General features: G+C 36.0%; 2 protein-coding genes across 2 annotated transcripts in view; one reads left to right on the top strand and one right to left on the bottom strand.

Annotated features, from left to right (window-relative positions):
- Window positions 1-7896, top strand: part of vcana (versican a) — a 35588-nt gene extending 27692 nt beyond the window's left edge. The window contains exons 9-15 of the mRNA XM_059549270.1: window positions 86-199; window positions 666-779; window positions 2591-2749; window positions 3133-3215; window positions 4391-4535; window positions 4793-4975; window positions 6343-7896. Coding sequence (XP_059405253.1) covers window positions 86-199; window positions 666-779; window positions 2591-2749; window positions 3133-3215; window positions 4391-4535; window positions 4793-4975; window positions 6343-6485 — 941 coding nt within the window. The 3' untranslated portion in view covers window positions 6486-7896. The remainder of the gene's footprint in view (window positions 1-85; window positions 200-665; window positions 780-2590; window positions 2750-3132; window positions 3216-4390; window positions 4536-4792; window positions 4976-6342) is intronic.
- A 2648-nt stretch (window positions 7897-10544) lies between these two features.
- Window positions 10545-18925, bottom strand: hapln1a (hyaluronan and proteoglycan link protein 1a). The gene is made up of 4 exons (XM_059550181.1): window positions 18661-18925; window positions 13195-13524; window positions 12163-12465; window positions 10545-12074 (listed from the first exon to the last, which is right to left on the bottom strand). The coding sequence occupies exons 1-4, from the start codon at window positions 18722-18724 to the stop codon at window positions 11785-11787; spliced, it is 987 nt and encodes a 328-aa protein (XP_059406164.1). The 5' UTR covers window positions 18725-18925; the 3' UTR covers window positions 10545-11784.
- Between the last annotated feature and the right edge of the window lie 2262 nt (window positions 18926-21187).

Genomic DNA, 21187 nt, shown 5'->3' with positions numbered 1-21187 from the left:
AATTAACAGAATGCATATACTGTACTTTCTATACATATACCTTTATTTTTTATGACATGGCTATACCCTCCTTCTCTTACTGCAGATGTTCACTCCTGTTCTGCTGATGCTTGCTTAAATGGCGGTTCTTGTATAAAAATAGGCGGTGCTCAGATCTGCAGCTGTCCACCTGGATACAGTGGTGACCAGTGTGAAATAGGTATGCTGTATCAGTGTTTCATTCATTTATTAAAGGTGCACTACAGAAATTTGGGCCCAGTATTGCCATCTGTGGCAAAACGTAAATTACAAGTTACATATTTTGCATCAGATGTGTTTCGCACTGCTGTTCTGTTTGAATGAATTGGATAGTTTTAGCCATGAAGTAGCATGTCTGTCACTATAGTACTGGACCTTCTTTACTCTATTTATGGAAATTATGTAATAAATAAATTATTATTGTATACTTTTTGTTTGTCTTACCCTTTCTTACACTAATTTTCATTTCTAGATCAATAATTTGGATTTTGTTCAATTTTAAACACAACAAAGTCTTCTATTGTGCTCATATAAATTATAATTAACTCCAACTAATTCTAATGCACATACGTACATGTGCATTAAGTAATTATTACTTATAATAACAATTATAATAATAAATATCTTATTTTAATTTATTTTTATAGACACTGATGAATGTCACACAAACCCTTGTCGTAATGGAGGAACATGTATTGATGGCCTTAACTCATTCACCTGTGTATGTCTTCCAAGTTATGCAGGAGCACTGTGTGAACAAGGTAAGATAATATTTAACATAATCACTTTATTTTTAGTAACTTGTGAAGCTACTGTAGCCACAGAGACTGCTGTGGAGATAAACCTTTCAAATGATTTCATCATTAATAAAAATACTCAGACATTCCTGGCAGATATGAGTTTGGTAAATGTGACTCATGATTTGGTAGATTCTGATAGATAATAGATTTTTACTTTATGTAATAAACTGGGTTTGTTCCAGAACTGTTCTATGCTAGCAGACTTACATAATTAGGCTGTACTTTCCACTACTTAAGAGGATACATTTTTTAACATTTCTAATTTGAGCACAGCTGTTAAGATCATCACTCTTTATCTTATTACTCTGTAGATATTAATTTAAACTTTACATGAGTGAGGTAACTTTCTTGAGAGTTTTATCCCCTTCAAAGTATTTGTATACAATAACATTTTAAGAGTGAAGTATCTTCAGTTTAACTTGCATCTGGCTTTTGCCAGAATTAAAACAAATGAAAGCCAATGTCAAGAGTGCCTCACTGTCTTGGGTACTCTGAACATGATTTTCATCTTAAACTTGAGATAGCATCAACATTACAGACACAAAGAAGTCTCCTGCACAGAAACTGCCTCATGTTACTACTCAGTGATTCAGCAGTGATTCAGACATAGCTGTTTACAGAGAAAGCATAAATGCAGAAAATGCTGCTAAATGCAATCTATGCTAAATGATAAGCCAAAATCATAAGCCAACATTGCTTCATGCATTTCCACTTGCATTTGAACTGATATTACTGATGATTTAATGTATAATTATAAATGAATGAGAGTTTTCTTTGGTATAGTTTATTATTTTATGGCATAGTAACACATTAGTACCTGACATTTTCCCCTCCTTCATGTTAATTACAGAAAGTTTAGAGAGACCCTCACCACCACCAATTGGTTCTGTCAGGGCAAGTCTGCTATAATCACAGTGATTTCAAACAAGGAATCAAAGCTCTCAGCTTGATGTAGAACAGTCCAGGGTTGATCCACAAACATTCAGTAAGTGCGTTTACAAGCACTTTAAAAGTTTGCTTTCAGCTGAACTAAAACAACAATTTGTCTTTCTAAAATATCATGTGAGTCTGACTGAAGTTTTACCAACAGAAACTGTAGCTCAAAAACCAGCTTCAGCTTGATTATAACAGTGCACATAAATGTTCTTACTGCGACTGATGACACACTTTATTTGCAAATGTAATATTATCATAGTATCAAATGCTCATCTGTGAACTTTAAAATCATTTGTCAACAAGACTAATAAATTGCTGGGTTCATATGCTTACTTTAAAACGATGAGTTATTCCAAATGGTTAGTGGCTGTTTTACAGGTCTGCATGGCTCCAATGTCTCTTTCTTAAACAATGCCTCAGAGCAAAGCACCCAATCTTTCACCATAGCACTATAGACATTCTTATGCAAAAATGAATAGGCTTCCTGATATGATAGACACAAGGGTGTAGCTCTTGCTCTAATTGATCTTGTTTAACTGACATGTAATTTAAAAAGAGGATGAAAGGGAGTTATATTACGTCAGGTACGGTCTGAGTGAGAAATGATTTTCATTTGAAAAGAGTGCCACTGAAAAAAAAAAAAAAGGTTTGATTTATTTTACTGATAACAGCCTCACACTGTAAGCCCAAAGGCAAAGGACTAATAAAAAGAAATTGACAGTAGACAATATCAAGCACCTTTTTTACACTTCCAGCAACAGGATTATCTCAGTTTCAGTGTCTACACATCAAGTTTATGTGTAGTGCACCAACAAAAACACATGATTTTTTTACAGACACTGAAACATGCAGCTATGGCTGGCACAAGTTCCAGGGTCATTGTTACAAATTCTTTCCTCATCGGCGTAACTGGGACACAGCAGAGCGTGAATGTCGTCTCCAGGGGGCACACCTTGCTAGTGTCCTGTCCCATGAGGAGCAGCAGTACATCAACCGTGAGTATACATAAACCAAGTTATGGTCATTCTGTCTAATATCATCAGCTCTAATTAATTGCATCTAATCAAATGCAAACTAACAGTTATTTATGAGGAAGGATGCTGTTTTTTTTTCATTTTGTTTTTTGTTTTACTTCTAACTACAAAAGTGATCAGAGTTATGGAATAGTCCACTGGCTCAGGAATCTTTAGCCAAAGAGGACTTTAGAGTTTAAAGAAAGCTTAGTTTATCACAAATAAAAAAGGGGCCAAATGCTGCTCCAGCCCTAAATGCAGGAAGTGTGATGTATAAGAACAAAAATGCCTTTTATTTTTAACCACTGACAAAGAGTTCCTAATATGGCTGGTGAATTGAGTTTTGTTTCTCTCTCCTCTTGTAGGCCTTGGCCATGACTACCAGTGGATCGGCCTGAATGATAAGATGTTTGAGAATGATTTCCGGTGGACGGATGGTAGTGTTGTGGTAATAACAGTCTTCAAAATGTTCTTATTCTGTTTTAGAAAGATGGTATTGATAACACAGTTATTAGTGGACAATGTAGATGAAATCTTTATAATGTTTATTTATAAAGTTTCCTTGAATCTTCCATGATGCTTGCAGATTTTTTGTTCTTTTAAAAGCTATCAATTTAAATAATAAGTGGTAGTTTTTAGCAAGATTTTGTTAATGTGGAGAAAAAAGTAAAACAGGAGATATATGCAACCATCTCCCTGGATCTAGAGGTGTTCTTCCATTGAACAGGAAAGTGGCTAATTACAGTTGTTTAGTCCTGACTGGGCTCTCACTTCAAAGATAACGGCAGCATTTTGTGGGGAAGGGCCAAAAATCCCTGGAGGGCATGAGATAGGAGTTTTCATCTGTGGAAGTCCTCTCAGGACTGGAGGATCAAAATAAAAAGGGGGAAGGAAGCTTCCAGGTGTGGACAGGTATTGGAGGTGTGAAGAATGAGCAGCACCTGGAACAGGCTGCACTAGATACAGTCCAGACCTCACATGTGAGTGTGTGACAGTTCAGTCCAACTGGCATTAGTGAGGGGCTATAAACGTCCTCTGGAGTTTACAAGCACTCTTATTGTATTCTGTATACAGAAAAGTTACTATATCAAGAGATGATGTTTGGTAATGTATTTAAGTATGCGCCATTGGAATTGGGATAAAATTGCATTACATCAGTTTTCAAGCAGGAAGAGCACATTCCTTTAGTAAGAGGATAATAACAGCACTTGTTAGGTGATTGGTGTAGTATTCAAAGAGTTGCTGAAAGACCAGAGCTCCAACCTGTCTCGGTTGGGTATAATTACGTAATGTTTAATATATGTGCAAACTGTATATATAAATATTCAAGAACCACAGGTGTATGCATAGATCCTGCCGTATAATGAAAAAATAAGAATTTGTACATATAGATGTAAAAAATATATACAGCACGAGCAGTGTATTCCTGTTTTGAGCCAAGTTGTATTTTAAGTTGTGCAGGTGTGTTGAATGCAATTTCTTTTAAACACTCCAAAAAGACATTGTCATAACTCAAAGTGTATCATAATATAATTTTTATAATATATCGGAAATGTATTTCTATTGTATAATTATCTCCCTCACATTCACTTTTTCATCTCTATCTATATTCCTCTTCTGCAGCAATATGAAAATTGGAGACCGAACCAGCCAGACAGTTTCTTTTCCTCAGGGGAGGATTGTGTGGTTATTATCTGGCATGAGGATGGCCAGTGGAATGATGTTCCCTGCAACTACCACCTCACCTTCACTTGCAAGAAAGGCACAGGTGAGCTTTTAGCATCTGGATGAGGGGCATTTTCTAAAATACTAGGGCATGCATAGGCAGACATTTATTTTCAGTCTAAATTCTATCAGTGGTTTTTAAATAAATGTATAATAGGGAATCTGTGAAAATTTGGATGACTGCTGTACCCTTTTTTGGATTTGTCTGCAATGGTTTAAAACAGCTAAAATTTTAAAATAACATTACAGATTCAGTGCTCCATTACTGGTGGCTACTCTATTATGTGTTGTTTTCACCAGTGTCCTGCAGTCAGCCTCCTATTGTCCTTAACGCCCGCACATTTGGCCAGCTGCGCCCACGCTATGAGATCAACTCCCTGATCAGGTACCAGTGCATGGACGGCTTCATCCAGAGACATGTTCCCACCATTCACTGCAGAGGAGACGGCTCATGGGATCTGCCCAGGATTTCCTGCATGAGTCGTACGTATTTTGTGAAAATCTATCACAACAACACTTTTTTTACAACAACCATCCCTATAGAGCTTGAATGATAACTTTTTATACTCTGGTTTAAGTTTATACATACAGTACTATTCAAAAGTTTGGGTTGGAAAGATTTTGAAAAATGTCTCTCATGTTCATCAAGGTAGCAGTTGTTTGATTAAAAATAGATGAAAAAAGACTATTGCGACTTAAAAAGATAGTTTACCCAAAAATGAAAATTTGATGTTCATCTGCTTACCCCCAGGCCATCCAAGATGTAGGTAACTTTGTTTCTTCAGTAGAACACAAATTATGATTTTTAGCTTCGGTCGTTGCAGTCTCTCAGTCGTACAATGCAAGGCAAATGGTAACAGAATCTATGAGGGTAAAAAAAAACATGCATAGACAAATCCAGATTAAACCCTGCGGCTCCTGACAATACATTGATGTGTAAAGACACAAAACGATCAGTCTGTGCAAGAAACTGAACAGTATTTATATATACATACATTCCATATATAATTCCACATGTGTTAATTCATAGTTTTGATGCCTTCAGTGTGACTCTACAATTTTCATACTCTTGAAAATAAAGAAAACTCTTTGAATGAGAAGGTGTGTCCAAACTTTTGGTCTGTACTGTATATATATATATATATATATATATATATATATATAAATATATATATATATATATATATATATATATATATATATATATATATATATTTACCTCTGATTCACGCAATGTCCGAACTGTTAGAGCTCTCGTGAACACGCTTCACAGCAGTAGGTGCGTGAGGCTTCTTCTTCTGCTTTATGGCAGATCGCAGACTTATGAGTGCATTAACTCCACCCATCTCTAAAATGGACCATTGACACTATCTACAATCTCAATTGGGAGGGTCAATGGTACACTTGAGAGATAGGTGGTGGTAATGCACTTATAAGTCTGCGATCCGCCATTAGAGTCAGAGAGGCTTTATTTTAATTATTTATTTATTTTCCTTTGCCTCCATCTTTAAATCAAGATAAGCAGGTAAGCAGATAAACATCTAATTTTCATGTTTGGGTGAACTACACCTTTAAAATAAATGTTTTCTGTTTAATATATTTTTAAATGTTGTGTTTTCCTGTGATGGCAAAGCTGAGTAACTCAAGTCTTCTAATATGTTGATTTGGTGCTCAAGATGCGTATTATCATCCATGTTAAAAACTGTTGAGCTGCTTAATGGTTTTTTGTTGGAAAAAAAACTTACTGATCCTAAACTTTAAAACAGTAGTGTGCATATATGATATATGTTATACATTAAAGTTATACAAATATATTAATTTAATTTAATATACTTGTATTTCCTTTTCAGCCTCCAACTTCCAAAGGTCCTATGCAAGGTATGAGACATACAGAGTTTTTCGCAGTCATCAGAAGAGATTGGCAGAAAATTCTGTTGATGTACCCCGACGACACCATCACCATGGTGTAAAACCCAATCGGATACAACAATAGTTGCTGTTTTAACACGAGCCTTTTAATGTATTTTGATAGCATATGACGGATCTGCCTGCTGGCTGAAAGAAAAGATTTAAAAAAAAAATTATTAAAAGGACCAGAAAAGAGTGGAATATCACTGGAATGAAAGAGTGGCTTTTTATCTTTTTAAGAAAGATGGTTTTTAAGAACTACATAAAGGACACATTCAGCTGGCCTCTGAAAACACAAAAGAGTTATCTGACCTGCCCTCCATCTGTTCTGCTTCTTTTTGGGAATACACAGTGCTTTCATAAATTTTAACTCACAATCCAGATGTAAGTGAGCTATTTTAATGCAACCTATTTTAGCTTCTAAACATAATGGTACATTTTGATACACACTTTGCCATATGATTCTTTCAATCTTTCTTCAAATTTACAAGAACCACAGGTGTATGCAGACATCTTGCTGTTTACTGAATAAATGAGAAATCGTACAAAAGAATGTGAAGAAAATATATATTTATATAGAAAGTGTGAGCAATGGCTCACATGGAGTCAGTGTTTGTTGTGGTACAAAAAGGCCAATAATATCATTAAAAAACTCCATCCAATGCAGTGGATGGTTTTGATATCTTAAAGTCAACACAATGTGTTTTAATACTTTTAATGCATTGACTTTAAGCTATTTACTATTGAAAAGCCATTTAGATTTGAGATTATTTATATTACTCTCTTTGATGTTTCCTTCAAGTGTTTACAATGCAAATCTGTTTCACATACATTTAATTCCGCCGTCAGTTATCTATAAACCAAAATTAACTTACTTCACATCATTTTCATCAACATTTTCATTATCTTTTTCTCAGACAGTTTAAAACTACTTTAAAGAGAATGTACTTTGTGAGATGCCTAAAAGACTTGAGTGAGTGCCTTTTAAACAAGATGCCTATAATTTATTTCTTGCGCAGCTCCTTGTTTTTTTATTGTTGTAGTGAGATAGAACACACTGAGGACTTCACTTGGCCAAACTGTACATTGATGGAGTTCAGTATATTAGTTTAAGAGCACAGTGTATCAATAGCTGGCAGTGATGTGACTAATAGATGACATTAGGAACTCAGAATTTAGATGGATTTCATTAAGACATTTGGGGTGTATCAATGGACCAAAAGAAGAGGATTCATATAGTAATAGGAAAGTTTGTTGAACTGGTCATCCTTTTGTTTATTCCCAAGAATTCTTTCTTTAAGATCTTTTCTTTTGTGTGTTTACTTCTTGTGTCTGTTTTTATTTTTTTCCCTCTCAAAAGTGCACACACCTTTTTATATTTATAGTATAACTTGTTTATTGTCAAATGTGATTGTTTGTAATGTTTGTGAAATGGAAAACAAATTTGTAAGGAATGTTTTTATGCCTTCTGTGTAAACAAAGTTTATTATATTCTACCTGCATTCCTGGTCTTTTTGTGTTCTGATATGAAGTGAATTTTGGTCTATTGGAAGGCCTCATGGTAGAGAGAAAGTAGTTAATAATATGGGTTTAATTTGAAATATTGTTATATGGACAAATCTAATATTTAATATAACATTAATTTATATAAGAATATAATAAAATACACAGTGACACGAGTAAGCGAACTGTATGTTTAGTGTTACTATAGTATCATCAGCAGTGTCTAATGTTGACCACCAGATGGTATTGGTTCACTGATTTAAGGACACTTGAACGCCTGAATAACTCTACCAGATATAATCACTGTAAATTATGGTTTGTAAATCTGAAATTCACTTAAACATTAATACCATTAAAAATTAAATAAATAGAATACTTGTAAAAATGAGAGTTTAAAATGGAAACTTAGACTGGCAGCAAGAAACTATAATGAGTTACACTTGTGCCAGGATTCTGCTACCTGTTTAGTTGATCCACAACTATACATCCACTATGACCTTGAGATATAAGCGTAATTGGTTGAAATATAGTTTGATATTTGGTTTACTATTGTTACGACATTTAGATTGCACTTTGTGTACAACATGTGATCTCTTGTCAAGGTGCATACCTTTGTTGATTATAGTTTTGTAAGCAGGGGCGGACTGGCCGTCGGGAGCACCGGGACATTTCCCAGTGGCCTGACGGTCATTCTGGCCTGCCAGCTGCCGCTGTGCAGTCGATCAGGCTGACGTGCAATAGGCTGTTATGCAACTGCGAATTAAAGGTGCTCTAAGTGATGTCACACATTTTTTTAGGCCAAAACATTTTTTGTCACATCCAGCAAACATCTCCTCACTATCCGCTAGCTGCTTGTCCCCTGAACACACTGGAAAAAAACGGGGTCTCTCTAGACACCACAGGCTCCACAAACAACAAGAAAAACAAACTGGGCTCACCCACACCACAAAACACAACAAATATAACATAACAAAACAAAACAAACAACTTTTTTTGACAACAATTTGAACGTCAACAAGAAGTTACGACTCCCGGCATCGCTTAGAGCACCTTTAATTGACGTTCTTATGAGTCTACGAATCAGGCGATCGCGGAGTGAAAATGACACCATCACATGACCAAACATCAGGAAGCACTGCCTAATTGGCTATATCCAGAGGCAGGCTTTATCTTAGAAAATCGTGCAAAAAATGGAGCGTAAACGCAAAGGAGGAGCAGAGACGGAACGTATAAAAAGGAGAAAAGCCCTGGCCACAACCGTGACTCTAAAACCGTAAAACAAACCGAACTGTGAAAAAGTTGAACTGTTCCACCCTAATATCGGACGCTTTCATTCAAAGCGACTTACAATAGATAAAATCTATTTAAAAAAAAAAAACAATAATAATAATGACAAACTAGCACACTGTTTTACATGTGGTGATACAATATTGTTTTTAGTGCCAAAATTGACCAGAACTTGATTTTCCATTTCTAGCCTACAATATGTATGCTTATTTATTTTGAAGGTGACAAAGGAAGCAACAGTAGCACTAGTGCTGCTAGTGCTCCTGCTTTGAACAAGAGGGGGTGGGCAGTTCAGCTTTTGAGTCAGAGCAGGAACCTTCAAGTAAAGTTTAAGCTATAAGCAAAACTAAACATGCTGGCTATACTCTTAGAAAAATATGTGCTTTTATGATATATAAGGTCATCAGTAGTAGGACTGTGATCATTGGGACGTACAATTAATGGCTGCATAATTAATATAAATTATTGAAAGTGCTTATTTCATATTGCAGAGAAACTCAATGTGCAGAGTGAGAGAGGGGGGGGGGTTAAGGGAAAGATGATAGAGACAGTGAATGTCTTGATACTTCTTGATACTTCATTTGATTATTTTGCCCGTCCACAGTCTAAGGATTTTGATTTATTTTTTAAGTATAACCCAATTCTAACAACTGAAAGAGCCAAAGAGTTTAGCAGTCTGGTGGACACATGAATTGGGTGGTGGTGACTGCAGCAGCAGAGGTGGCCTGGGGTGGAGTCAAATTCCCGGCCTGATTTACTGTCCCAGTCCACCACTTATTGTAAGTACATTACGCAGTTATGTTGAAGGACAAACAGAGACAGACTTTTGACATGCCTTGTGTTTTTGTAGTCCCATTGCCATATTTAATTTGATATGAATGTATTTCCCCGCTGGTACCGCTGTGTCATTGTTCGTTAATACTGACGGTTTTCTCATTTTAAGTATTCGAAAACACGTTGCTATTTTCCATTGCAGAAATTATTTATTTTTAAACAACTTGAATTAATTTAAGTTGAAAAGGTCTGCATTAGTCACAGAACATTGTATAATTGTAGCAAGTTTTTCCTGCAAATGTTTCCAAGGTTTCTCATAGATCTAAAGTTGAGATAGATAGTGCTATTCTAAATAATTTAATAAAAAGTCTCACAAGCACGCACGCAACACACACACACACACACACACACACACACACACACACACACACACACACACACACACACACACACACACACACCAAGCCAAGCCAAGCTGGCATTCATACTGCAACAAACATCAGCATCTGGACCTTAAAAATCCATGGTTATAGGCATTGTAGAAATAACACAGTTTAAAGTAGAATGAAACAAAAGCCAATTCATTTTTATGGGTTTTATTTTTCATTTAAAATCTGATTCATACAATGCGTTTCAGATTTTTGAAAAAAAAAAAAAGAAAAAAAAAAAGACAAATTCAAGCAACATGTCATGTGCACTGTGGCTTCTTCAGTTCAAAGCAAAGTTATAAGTGGAGAATATTTTCCACAAAATAATAGATGTTATGTTCATCAGTAAACAGATATCGTTATCTGAAGTCGTCTAAACAATGCCTGTTACAACATTCCAATGTCACTGTTCAAACTTGGGCACAATTTTTTAAATGGCTTTTAGTGCTGTTGCTCTTTTGGAAACAGTGGAATTACAATATCATTCATTTGAAACTTATTCGTATCTTAAGCAGTTAGGCTTAAGATAGTCTTGAAACGTTGAATATACAACTGGTCCTCAAAGAATCTCTGAGTGTAAATTCTGTTTGCCGTTCTCTGCCATTTAACAAAGTTCAATGCATCATCAGCAGTTTGTCAAATTCTGTCTCTGTCTGTGATGAAATACTTGTGTAAATATGTGCAGGGAGAAACACATTTTAAACAGGAAAAAGACAAAATACACATTTAAGGGAACGAATGTTACAATGAAACAATGGATGAACATAAAGTGTATTCATATAGTTGTTATAAAGCATTGTAAAACTGAGGGCCAAACCATTCATTTGATATTCCACATGAGATAATATGAGATCACAGTTCAGAGCATCGGATGATAAACCAACACATGAAATACAGAAAATTAAAGAAAATTAGCATTTGGGTAAGATCACACAAGTTTATAGGAAAAGAAAGGGTGTCAGGTCCATTTTGTATTTCAGTTTGGGCAAGTTTCAAAAACTTTCTGTCAAATTTTTACTATTCAATAATATTTTTATATTTAATTGCAATATCACAATGGAGATCCTTGACAAACTTACATTTAAAATGGGTTTTGATCAAAATGATGTGACTTTAACTTTCCTTCCAGCTAAATTTCCTTCATGAATGCAATTTGTGTTATTCTCGTCGCTTCTTTGTTCATACATATTGTGTACTAATCTATATAAATTGTAAATGATAGGTAGAATAACTGTTTACATTAATATTCAGAATGCTGCAGTATGAAATTGGTTTTTACAGTATAATTTTATAATTGTCACAGTTATGGCTAGTTCATGCAAAAAGTCATTCATAATTTTGATTGTGGAAATCTGTGTATTGGTGCTCTTTGGTGATGTGTCATGAAGCGTTTCATGGCTCAGGTTTGTAGCAGTAGACTCCGTACAATTTCTGCTTTTTGTCTGGGAAGCCAACAAAGCGAACCGCAGCCTCCGTGGGACTGCAGTTCTTCCTGGGCCTGGAGATAGGGTAACGAACGCTACCGTCGGCCAGCCAACCAGCATCACAATGGTCGTATCCCTGCAGCTTCCAGGCAGCATATATATGGCCCACCTTTGCGATCTCAGCTCCGTCTCTCTTACACGCGTCAACAGCATCATCAAAGTTCAGCCTCTTGGGCTGGATCAAGTAGTAAAAGTGTCCTGTCATTGGAATCAAAGAGTTTCAGGATTGTGGACACAGACAAACATTATGCTCCATTTTATACTAGAATTGAATGGTTTAACTCACCTCTAAGGCTGGCTGTGAAGCAGAACACATCATAGCGGCTGTTGGACTTGTTCTGTCGGCCGTAGGTTCTCAGTCCAGCTGAGGTCCTTGCGCCTCCACAGGGCTCTCTGGGTTTGGTGATGGGATACTGCACGGTTCCGTCACTGAGCCAGCCAGCATTGCACCAATCCATCCCATTTCTCCATTCCCAATAGAGCTGCTCGAAGGAGGCGACCACAGCGTCCTGCTCCAAACACGCGGCTTCTGCATCTTGGAAGTTGAGGTTGTACCGACCCAGACGAGGGGAGTATGGGAAAACAACCCCTGTAAAAGAAAGTTAATCTTTCCCTAAAGAAAAGTTCAACTCAGTTTAACATCAGACTGATCTGATGAAGATATTTTAGGACCACCCCACTGAACAAATAAGAAAGATATTAGTAAAACCCTAGGTTTTAGTTTTCTAAGAGCCTCCCTGCTTTGCTGAAAAGATTTTTGTGGTACGGTGTTAGAAGAGAGAGAGACAATTACTTGCAGGTCTTAGGCTTTTCAATCTTAGACTCCATTGTTCCAAGGTTAACAATGGCTAGTTCTGCCAGCCTGTTTCATTATGCTCATGCACCTCACTTTTCTGTGTAAAGAACCCCTTTGTTTCTCTGAAGTTATGGTCTTGGCCAAGAGCACAAATTACAGGATATTACTGGAGAATGAGCAAATGATGAGTGGCAAAAACAAGTGTTGAAAAAAAGTGTCTTCATATTTAAAGTGCTAATGGTGAAGACTATTTATTGGAATGAACAGTTTAAATGTGGCTTATGAACTGTAAAGAGTGAATTAAATATGTTCATACAGCAATGTCAATTTGTTGCATATTACAGCCAGTGCATACATACTGTATATGTCAAAACGTAGACAGGTATGGAAAATATCTACTGTTGGCTTTGGTAAGTGACTTTGGATGAAAAGAGCATGCTAAATATAAATGTTACAGGTAAAATGACAACTTGCTTGACATCATGAAATAATACATGAGACCAGGTAGCATAATAAAGTTACCTTGCAATTCAAGGTCCACTTCAACAGTCTTGTCGTTCATGCCATTGATGATCTCACACTTGTATGTTCCATAGTCGTTCAGATCTAGGTTTGTAATAACTAAAGTTGCATCATTGTCATCCATCTCCAACAGGTAAACGCGGTCCTGGAAATTTCCGTAGGTTCTCTTGTGGAACCCCATGGAGATGAGCACATCAGTTTCTGTAGAGTCATCCTCAAGTTTGGTCCACTTAATTCTGTTTCCAAACATATTGGACTGACCTTCCAGTCTGCAGGGCAGGGTGATATTGTCACCTCTGTTGGCGTAGACCTTAATCCTTGATCCCCTACCTGAAATTAAACCAAATGGGATGTCTATAACAATGGTTTTTGATAAATCCATATATTTTGTCTTTTGATTGTGAAAAAGACTACAGTAGCCACAAAAGAAAGAAACGCAGTTCTTAGCAGAAACAAATAATCTAATTATGATTTACTGGAATCAGATGATGTGCTTGCAGAAGAACCACAGACACCATTTTCCCATTTTAAATGAAGACAAATGTTCCCTCCTTAAAGCTAAACTTTTTGCTCACAGTTGCTGTTACTATATCTCTTGTACGAGCTGCTATGTCTGTTTGTGCTTAAGGGAAAATTTGTCTCATTAAGCTCCTTAAGAAGTTTCCTGATCTATGTCTGAGTCTTGGAGACCCCAGTCCATCACAGCTCTTGATGGAATAATTGATGGATACCAAGGAAACTAAACCCGACCCAAGAGTTCTCCTGGCAAGCTATACTTCTCCATCAAAGTATCAATTGCACAGCAGGCATTATTAGATTTAGCTTAATGCAGTATGGAGTCTCATTTTCCCAGTGGTTTAAACTGTCTACAGATGCATTTTGCCAAATTATTCAACCATTTTATTTTAAAGAAATTAATAATTTTGTACAGCAAGGACACAATAAATGAATCAAAGGTGACAGTAAAAACATATATGATGTTAAAAAAAGAGTTCTACCTTAAAGGTGTCATATGATGTGATTTCAAGTTTTCCTTTCTCTTTGGAGTGTTACAAGCTGCTCGTAAATAGATAAGATCCCTAAAGTTGCAAAGACTAAAGTCTCAAACCCAAAGTTGAGACTCGTCCATTCCCCACTAAAATGCCTAGTTTAAACATGCCCCCACATCTATGTCACTGTGTGGAAAGATTTGTATAACATCAACCAATATCTACATGCAAAGAAAGGCATAAATTTTATTCTCAATGTAGTATTGTTGCTGCTGCCACCGCCGCTATGTCATGGAGGTACCATGTGTTTCGTTGTGAAAGCAAAACTACTTTGTTTGGTTTTCCAAAAGAAGACACAACTAGAAATCAATGGTTAAGTTGTTTTACAACACTGTTCCAGAACAGTTAAAACCAAATATTTGGATGTGTGCAACACATTTTACGGAGGATGAGGACTGTTTCCTGGGAGAGTAGCCTAAAAAAGCCAGTGTTCTGCCAAATAATGCTGACTCACAGTCTGTAAGTACGTTTTCATATTTAAAAGATTTGCCACTGATGATTCAAACATGAGTTCTGAGCTGTGTAGAGTAGCACGTGTTGTTTGTCATTTCTCTGATCACAAATGCAGACATGGTTTTATGTTTACGCAGCATGATGCAAGGCAAAGTGTAAAAAGACAGTATAAGTCATTATAATCAATTATGTGCCCACTGGATGCTACAGATGCGTCATTTATAATGGGTTGTATTGGTTTTTTCTCGTCACCCCAGAACATGGCATCACAGTATGGTAAGGGGCTTAACAGTTCTGTCACATACTTAAGGTATTTGGCCAATCACAACGCACTGGATAGCTGGCCAAGCAAAAAGAAGAAGAAGATGCGTCAGGCGCCTGTTGTCGAAAAGAGAATGCAGTTCGGACATTGCAGTGAAAATCAGAGGTAAAAAACTACTCCGTTCAGTTTCTTGCACAGACCAATGGTTTGTCTCTTTACACATAAATGTATCATCACAAGCCGCAGTTTTTAATTTGTGTATGTTTTTGGACTCCCAAAGCTGTGATTTCCACCCACTTACATCATAAGACTGATAGACTGCAACGGTTTGAGTTCAGAATCTTCATTTGTGTTCTACTGAAGAAACTAAGTAACCTACATCTCTGATGCCCTGGGGGTAAGCAGATAAACATATTTTATTTAATTAAATTATTTTTAATTAAATTAATTATTTTATTTATTAAATCCTGCTCTTTTTAACTTTCTGTTAATCAAAAACTATATCATTGTTTCCGGAGCACAGATGTTTTGAACTGTGATAATAATAATACATGTTTCTTCATCACAAATCAATACAGTGATTGGAACAATCATGTGACACTGAAGACCAGAGTAATTACTGCTGATGACTTTTCCATCCCGTGAATGAATTACATTTAAAATTTAATTAAAATAGACAACACTTATTTTAAACTGTAATCTTCTTCTTATTATTATTATTTTTACTTTATTTTGTACAGTTTTTACTGTATTTTTTTTGATTAAAAATGCAGCCTTGGTGAGCATAAGAAACTTCTTTGAAAACATTCAAGACATGTAACTACTCTAAATATATAAAGTAAAATGTTCATGGTGTCTTAGCTCATGATATCTAATGCATTAATGTTAATGTATTGAAACTTATTGTAAAGTGTTACCAAACAACAACTTTCAATGAATCCTATAATACCATGCATAATAATCTAATTATTTTCAAGTATTCTCTGATATGAGTTCTTGATCTGAAAAGTACATTTGAAAAGTACAGTTTCTTCAGCCACATTGTCTTCCAGCCTGTGACTTCTGCAGAGCAGTTTTTAGCCTTAGGGTTTTGTGCTTCTGACCAACATGTTTTACAACTAACCTTAACATTCAGATGCAATGTATCTGCAGAAAAACCTTTCCCACATGTCTGAAACAAACATGGGACTCATTAGCAGGTACTCAAGACTTTCTCCCTTATGCTTCAAACCACTTACCTTCACTTAGTCCACTATTACTCTTTACTCAGCTGAGCTGGAGCCTTTCCACATATAGTAACATGCCCAAGATGTGCTCAGAATGAATACACATGGTACAAACATCTGAATGTTTCATGGATCAGAAGCCACGTTAAACTGTACTGTTTCCACCTTTAACTATACAACACATCATTCACATTATGACCAAATAATTAGAGATTATCCTCTTTTGTTGTTGTTGTTGATGTAATTAAAACTGAGCCCTACAGTCCTTTCAATTATTAACACCACACATCTGTTCCTGTTTTACACTTCATTGTGAGTCATGCACTCTCTCTCACACATTCTTCCTATTAAACTCTCACTTTGGAGACAGTGTGCCAAAGATACAAGATTGAACCAGAAAGAACAGATGTAAAATCTCTCAGAAAAAAAAAAACCAATTGATTAAGTACAACTTTCTTTTTTATAATAGGCTTTTCAGATTTGGTCTCCACACATCTCTTTGTTGGTAGAATACATGGAAATTATTGTACCAATTTTCCACAACTCTCAAATATCATCCCAAACCCACTAACTGATAATGTTATCCATATACCCAACTCCCACCAGTCAAGTAAATCTCCATGCAAGTAAACACAAGGAAAGTGTATACTCTTGAACATCAAAATATAAGTGCTTGGGTAGTTGAAATATTTATAAGTGCCTCTTTCCTACCCTTTAAGAACTCAGTAATTTGGTTTATCGTAATAAAGTAGTAATAATATATACATTTTTATAATAATATATATTTTTAAATAATAACAATAATAAATTTATTTTTTGAATAATAATTTAGAGAAAATTGTAAATTTTTGTAAGAAATTAAACACACACACACACACACACACGAACGCACGCACGCACGCACACACACACACACACACACACACACACACACACACACACACACACACACACACACACACACACACACACACACACACACACACACACACGAAATAAGGTTATATAACCAAGTAATTAGAGACATTTGTAAACTGAAAGCTAAAAGGGTGTTATACATTTACATTATAATCATTCAATTAACATGGCCATTTAATAAATGTATTTGGGATCCACTGGCATCTTGAACACATCTGCTGCATAAACAATGGGGTTGGAGTCCTTTACAATTCAAATTATGTTGTGTGAGGTACACAACACTACATGCATGAAAATACCCTGATTAGGGCTTTGCATCTGTGCATACAAGTATCATATGGAATCATTCCCTCACACGTGGACAGTTTTGATGGCTAAACTTCCTACACTTTTCTGAACAAGCAGAGGTCAGTATGAGCTATGAGCATGAATTATTGCACACAACTGGATGGGGCTCCTATAATCATCTTACTTGTGTATTGACATTTAGGGTCTCTCTCTCTCTTTATATGTATTATAGTCCATTTTTTGAATGTCTCTTTCACTATTTTCCCCTTTCTCTCAACCATCACACACAAAGCCATGCTCTTTCTTTTCAACCCCCCCCCCCCCCACACACACACAATCACTATGTCTGACTAATGGCTGCATTAGGTCTTGAACAGAGCCTCTGTGAATCAGGCCCATCTTGAGCAGTCTCTAAGAGCCCAAAACCATACAAATCCTTCACTCCTTCCTCCATTCCCACCTCTTCTCTGTTAGCCCCAGCCCAGCCCAATACATGCAAACCTATCACTTTACAGGCCACTACATTAGAAGCAAAATTACTGCTTTCAGCAAGGGATTCTTTACATTTTCAGAAGCTGTTAATCTTGCTGTAGCTCCTGTCAAATACATACATTCAGTAGCATCAGTGTAAATTCTGAGGATTTGGCAACACATATACAGCTGCGTACTGACAATATAAAGGTCCACCTTGTCTCCTTAGCTACCAATATGCTCATGACATTACTGGCCATTAGAAGCTAATCTTGCATTTATCCTCAAAGAAAGGTATTAGATCTGCACTGTATGTGATCAGCAAAGCCACTTTTCACAGTCAGTTTGGTAATGACTCACATTCCCCACTATCTGTCAACAACTGTTAAACAACTGCTAAAGTACCTGCAGCACATGGTTTAGAGCTTATGAAAGTCTGTGGTGAGCTGAATCTTTGTGGCTGTGTGTGTGCATTTGTATAGTGGGAGGAGTCTTTTAGAGATGAATAGTGAAATATTGTCTTAAAATCCGGTTATAGTAATAGCATAGAAGAAATTATGTTCATCCATTGGGGATCTTATTCCACATTCTTATTAGCATCTGATTGTTTAATAAAAAATAAATAATAAATTTTTTTTACAATTTATGCTGTGAAGTTTTTCAGTATAACATTTATCTAGCACGCGTTCATGTGCACAGATGCAGACGTGCATGCTGAACCATAATTTCATTCATTCATTCATTCATTCATTCATTCATTTATTCATTCATGCACGAGGGGATCAGAAGCAGTTCTTACCTTGTGCTTCGACTTGTAGACTGCTTGCAAACACCACCAGTGTCAAGGAAAACAGAGCGATCATCTTGTCTTTTTTGTTCTTTGCCTTAAGGCCCTTTGACTAGAAAAAGCAAAAGAACAAAAAACGAGGGGAAAGAAAAAAAAGAAGTCAGGTAATGAATATGAAAGGGGTATGGAAAAATACTTTTTTTCCTCTTGTTGTCGATGAAGAGGTGGAGGTGTTGGTAGTTGTGCCACAAGAAAGATTGGGCTCCTCAGAGGTCCATACAAAAGGCTTATATTGAAGCCTTGGCCAATTTTGGCCACTCCCCCTCCCCTTTGAGAGAGATGAAGCCCATCACCCTACATTTGTGTGTGTGTGTGTGGACACCCTCATTTAAGAACAGCTTCCCTTTCTGCCATGTGTGGTTCTTCATTTAGAATAAAGGGGAGACGTGCAGACTAAAATGTGCCGTTTGTGCTAGCTGCATTATGGTTAGCAGTAATTATTTAAAAATGCCTTTAAATTCAGAAAAGGAAGCTTTAAATATTGGAAATATATATATATATATATATATATATATATATATATATATATATATATATATATATATATATATATATATATATATATATATTGCCTAACAAAGGACTGTGTGACACAATATGTTTAGACACTCCAAACTTTTTATAGTTATTTATATACCTTTATCTAATAGTGAGGTTGTGTTAGAAAACCTCTTTAAATATTTCTTTCTCAACATGTAGTCTTGGCACTTCAAAGCAAATCTGTCAAATAGTGATAATGTCTCACTGGAAACAATGGACTCTCCACTAAGAATATATTAATCAAAAACACTGATCACCATTTATATGCTCTCCAAATGAATAATTACACCTCTTCACCTTCTTGTAATACATGTCTAGTGCAATGTGACTTTGCTGATTGATTTTGCATTTGCTTATGCCTGCTGCGTTGATGTTTTAAACCAAAGCCTGCTAGGCAGATTAATGATCAACCAAGAAATCCAACAAACACCCACCTTCCCATGTGCCCCTCTTTTCGGTTCCTCTTGAAAATTCTTCTTTACCTAGCATAACCCTCATTGCAGATTAATTAATGGATGCTTGTATTGATAAGGTAGGTACGTGGTAAAGATATAACCTAAAAAAAAAGTGTCTCTAAAAAGACCTCATTGTCATTGGAGAGATATGAGGATGTGGAAGGAGAATGGTCTGTCAGGATGTTTTCTTAGTGGTCCCAAATGGAGTGATGGTGAAAGGGAGTTACAGTACCTGTTCAATGCAGATGATGTTTTTAGCCCTGTCACGGTTATTACAACTGTGATTTATAGACTGTAGGTGAGAAAGGTATATGTTCCATCCCCACAGGGCCTCGTGGTACTGACTAAAGGTCCATCATATGTTCCACACCCTGAAAAAAAGCACACAGAAGACATGGGCCATTTTGCCAATACCATCACAGTGACTGATTTACACAAAAACTGCGGAAAATGAGGAAGCGCCTCTGGATTGGAGCATGACGTACTGGAAATCTCACCTTAGCGTGGATGACTCATTTTCATTTGTTTCATAAATATTTTAATTTTCACTTATGTTCTGAATGGTAATAATGTGGGCCTTAAACACTTGCCAATGTTTGATTACACCAGATGATGTGACGAGTTGCTTATTATTTTGTTCCAAATGTTTGAAAACAAAAGAACCAATCTGCTAATATAATAATTATTGTGGTTATAAAAACTAGTGTGGGCAGTTTGTTTGCTTGCTCTTTACTGGTTAAGGTGATTTGGTTAAAAATGCTGTTTTGAGTTATTAAGTTAAAGGAAAACTGTATGACTGACTAATGTACAATGGCAAATGAGAAAAAAAAGCTTTAAAATATACTGCATAGATCTTTAAAAGTCATGTTAAAGTCAATGAACGAAGGCAATCATGATATATGACCAATTTGTTATCTCTATTGAAGATAAATAATATAGCTTAATCCTGGCCTAAATCCTTCTGCTTTAGTCATTATGAAAGTTAGGCTAGGGAGTTAAAACTATGGCTGGTTGTACTGCACAGTATGTGGCTATAAGCCATAGTGCACATCTGGAGCATTTATGTTACATACAACTATACAGGTCATCCTGGTTTATTCAGATTCACAGTTTTCAAGTTTTTGTTTTTTTACTTTTGAAATTCTCCTAATTCTGCCTAGTGATGGCAAAATAATAAAAACACAAGCTTTTACAGCAACACCTACCAAACAAGCCTGTCAGTGTTTAATAGATGATGCATGCTACTCACCTCATGCTGAAGGAAACATAAAATGAAAAATCATCAGCAGAATGTATACAAATATATTTTCCACACAATGGAAGTTATAGGCCAGGGCTATCATTTTTACTCTCTCTTTTTTTATTCTTAATATAAAATAAAAATCAATCTGTTCCTCACACAGAGCTATCATAGGATTCAGAAGATTTTAATTTTAATTGTTTTATTTACTTATTTATAAAGCACAAATAAACACAACATGAGT

Source organism: Carassius carassius, chromosome 5, assembly GCF_963082965.1.
Source record: "Carassius carassius chromosome 5, fCarCar2.1, whole genome shotgun sequence".
In the NCBI taxonomy this organism is placed as follows: Eukaryota; Metazoa; Chordata; class Actinopteri; order Cypriniformes; family Cyprinidae; genus Carassius; species Carassius carassius.
This window is presented reverse-complemented; position numbering and strand designations above follow the sequence as displayed.

Coding starts and splice junctions, on each gene's coding strand:
- hapln1a (XM_059550181.1), bottom strand. CDS start 18,724: ATGATCGCTCTGTTTTCCTTGACACTGGTGGTGTTTGCAAGCAGTCTA. Junction 13,525..18,660: donor TCTACAAGTCGAAGCACAAG/GTAAGAACTGCT, acceptor GTTTAATTTCAG/GTAGGGGATCAAGGATTAAG. Junction 12,466..13,194: donor AGTGGACCTTGAATTGCAAG/GTAACTTTATTA, acceptor TTTCTTTTACAG/GGGTTGTTTTCCCATACTCC.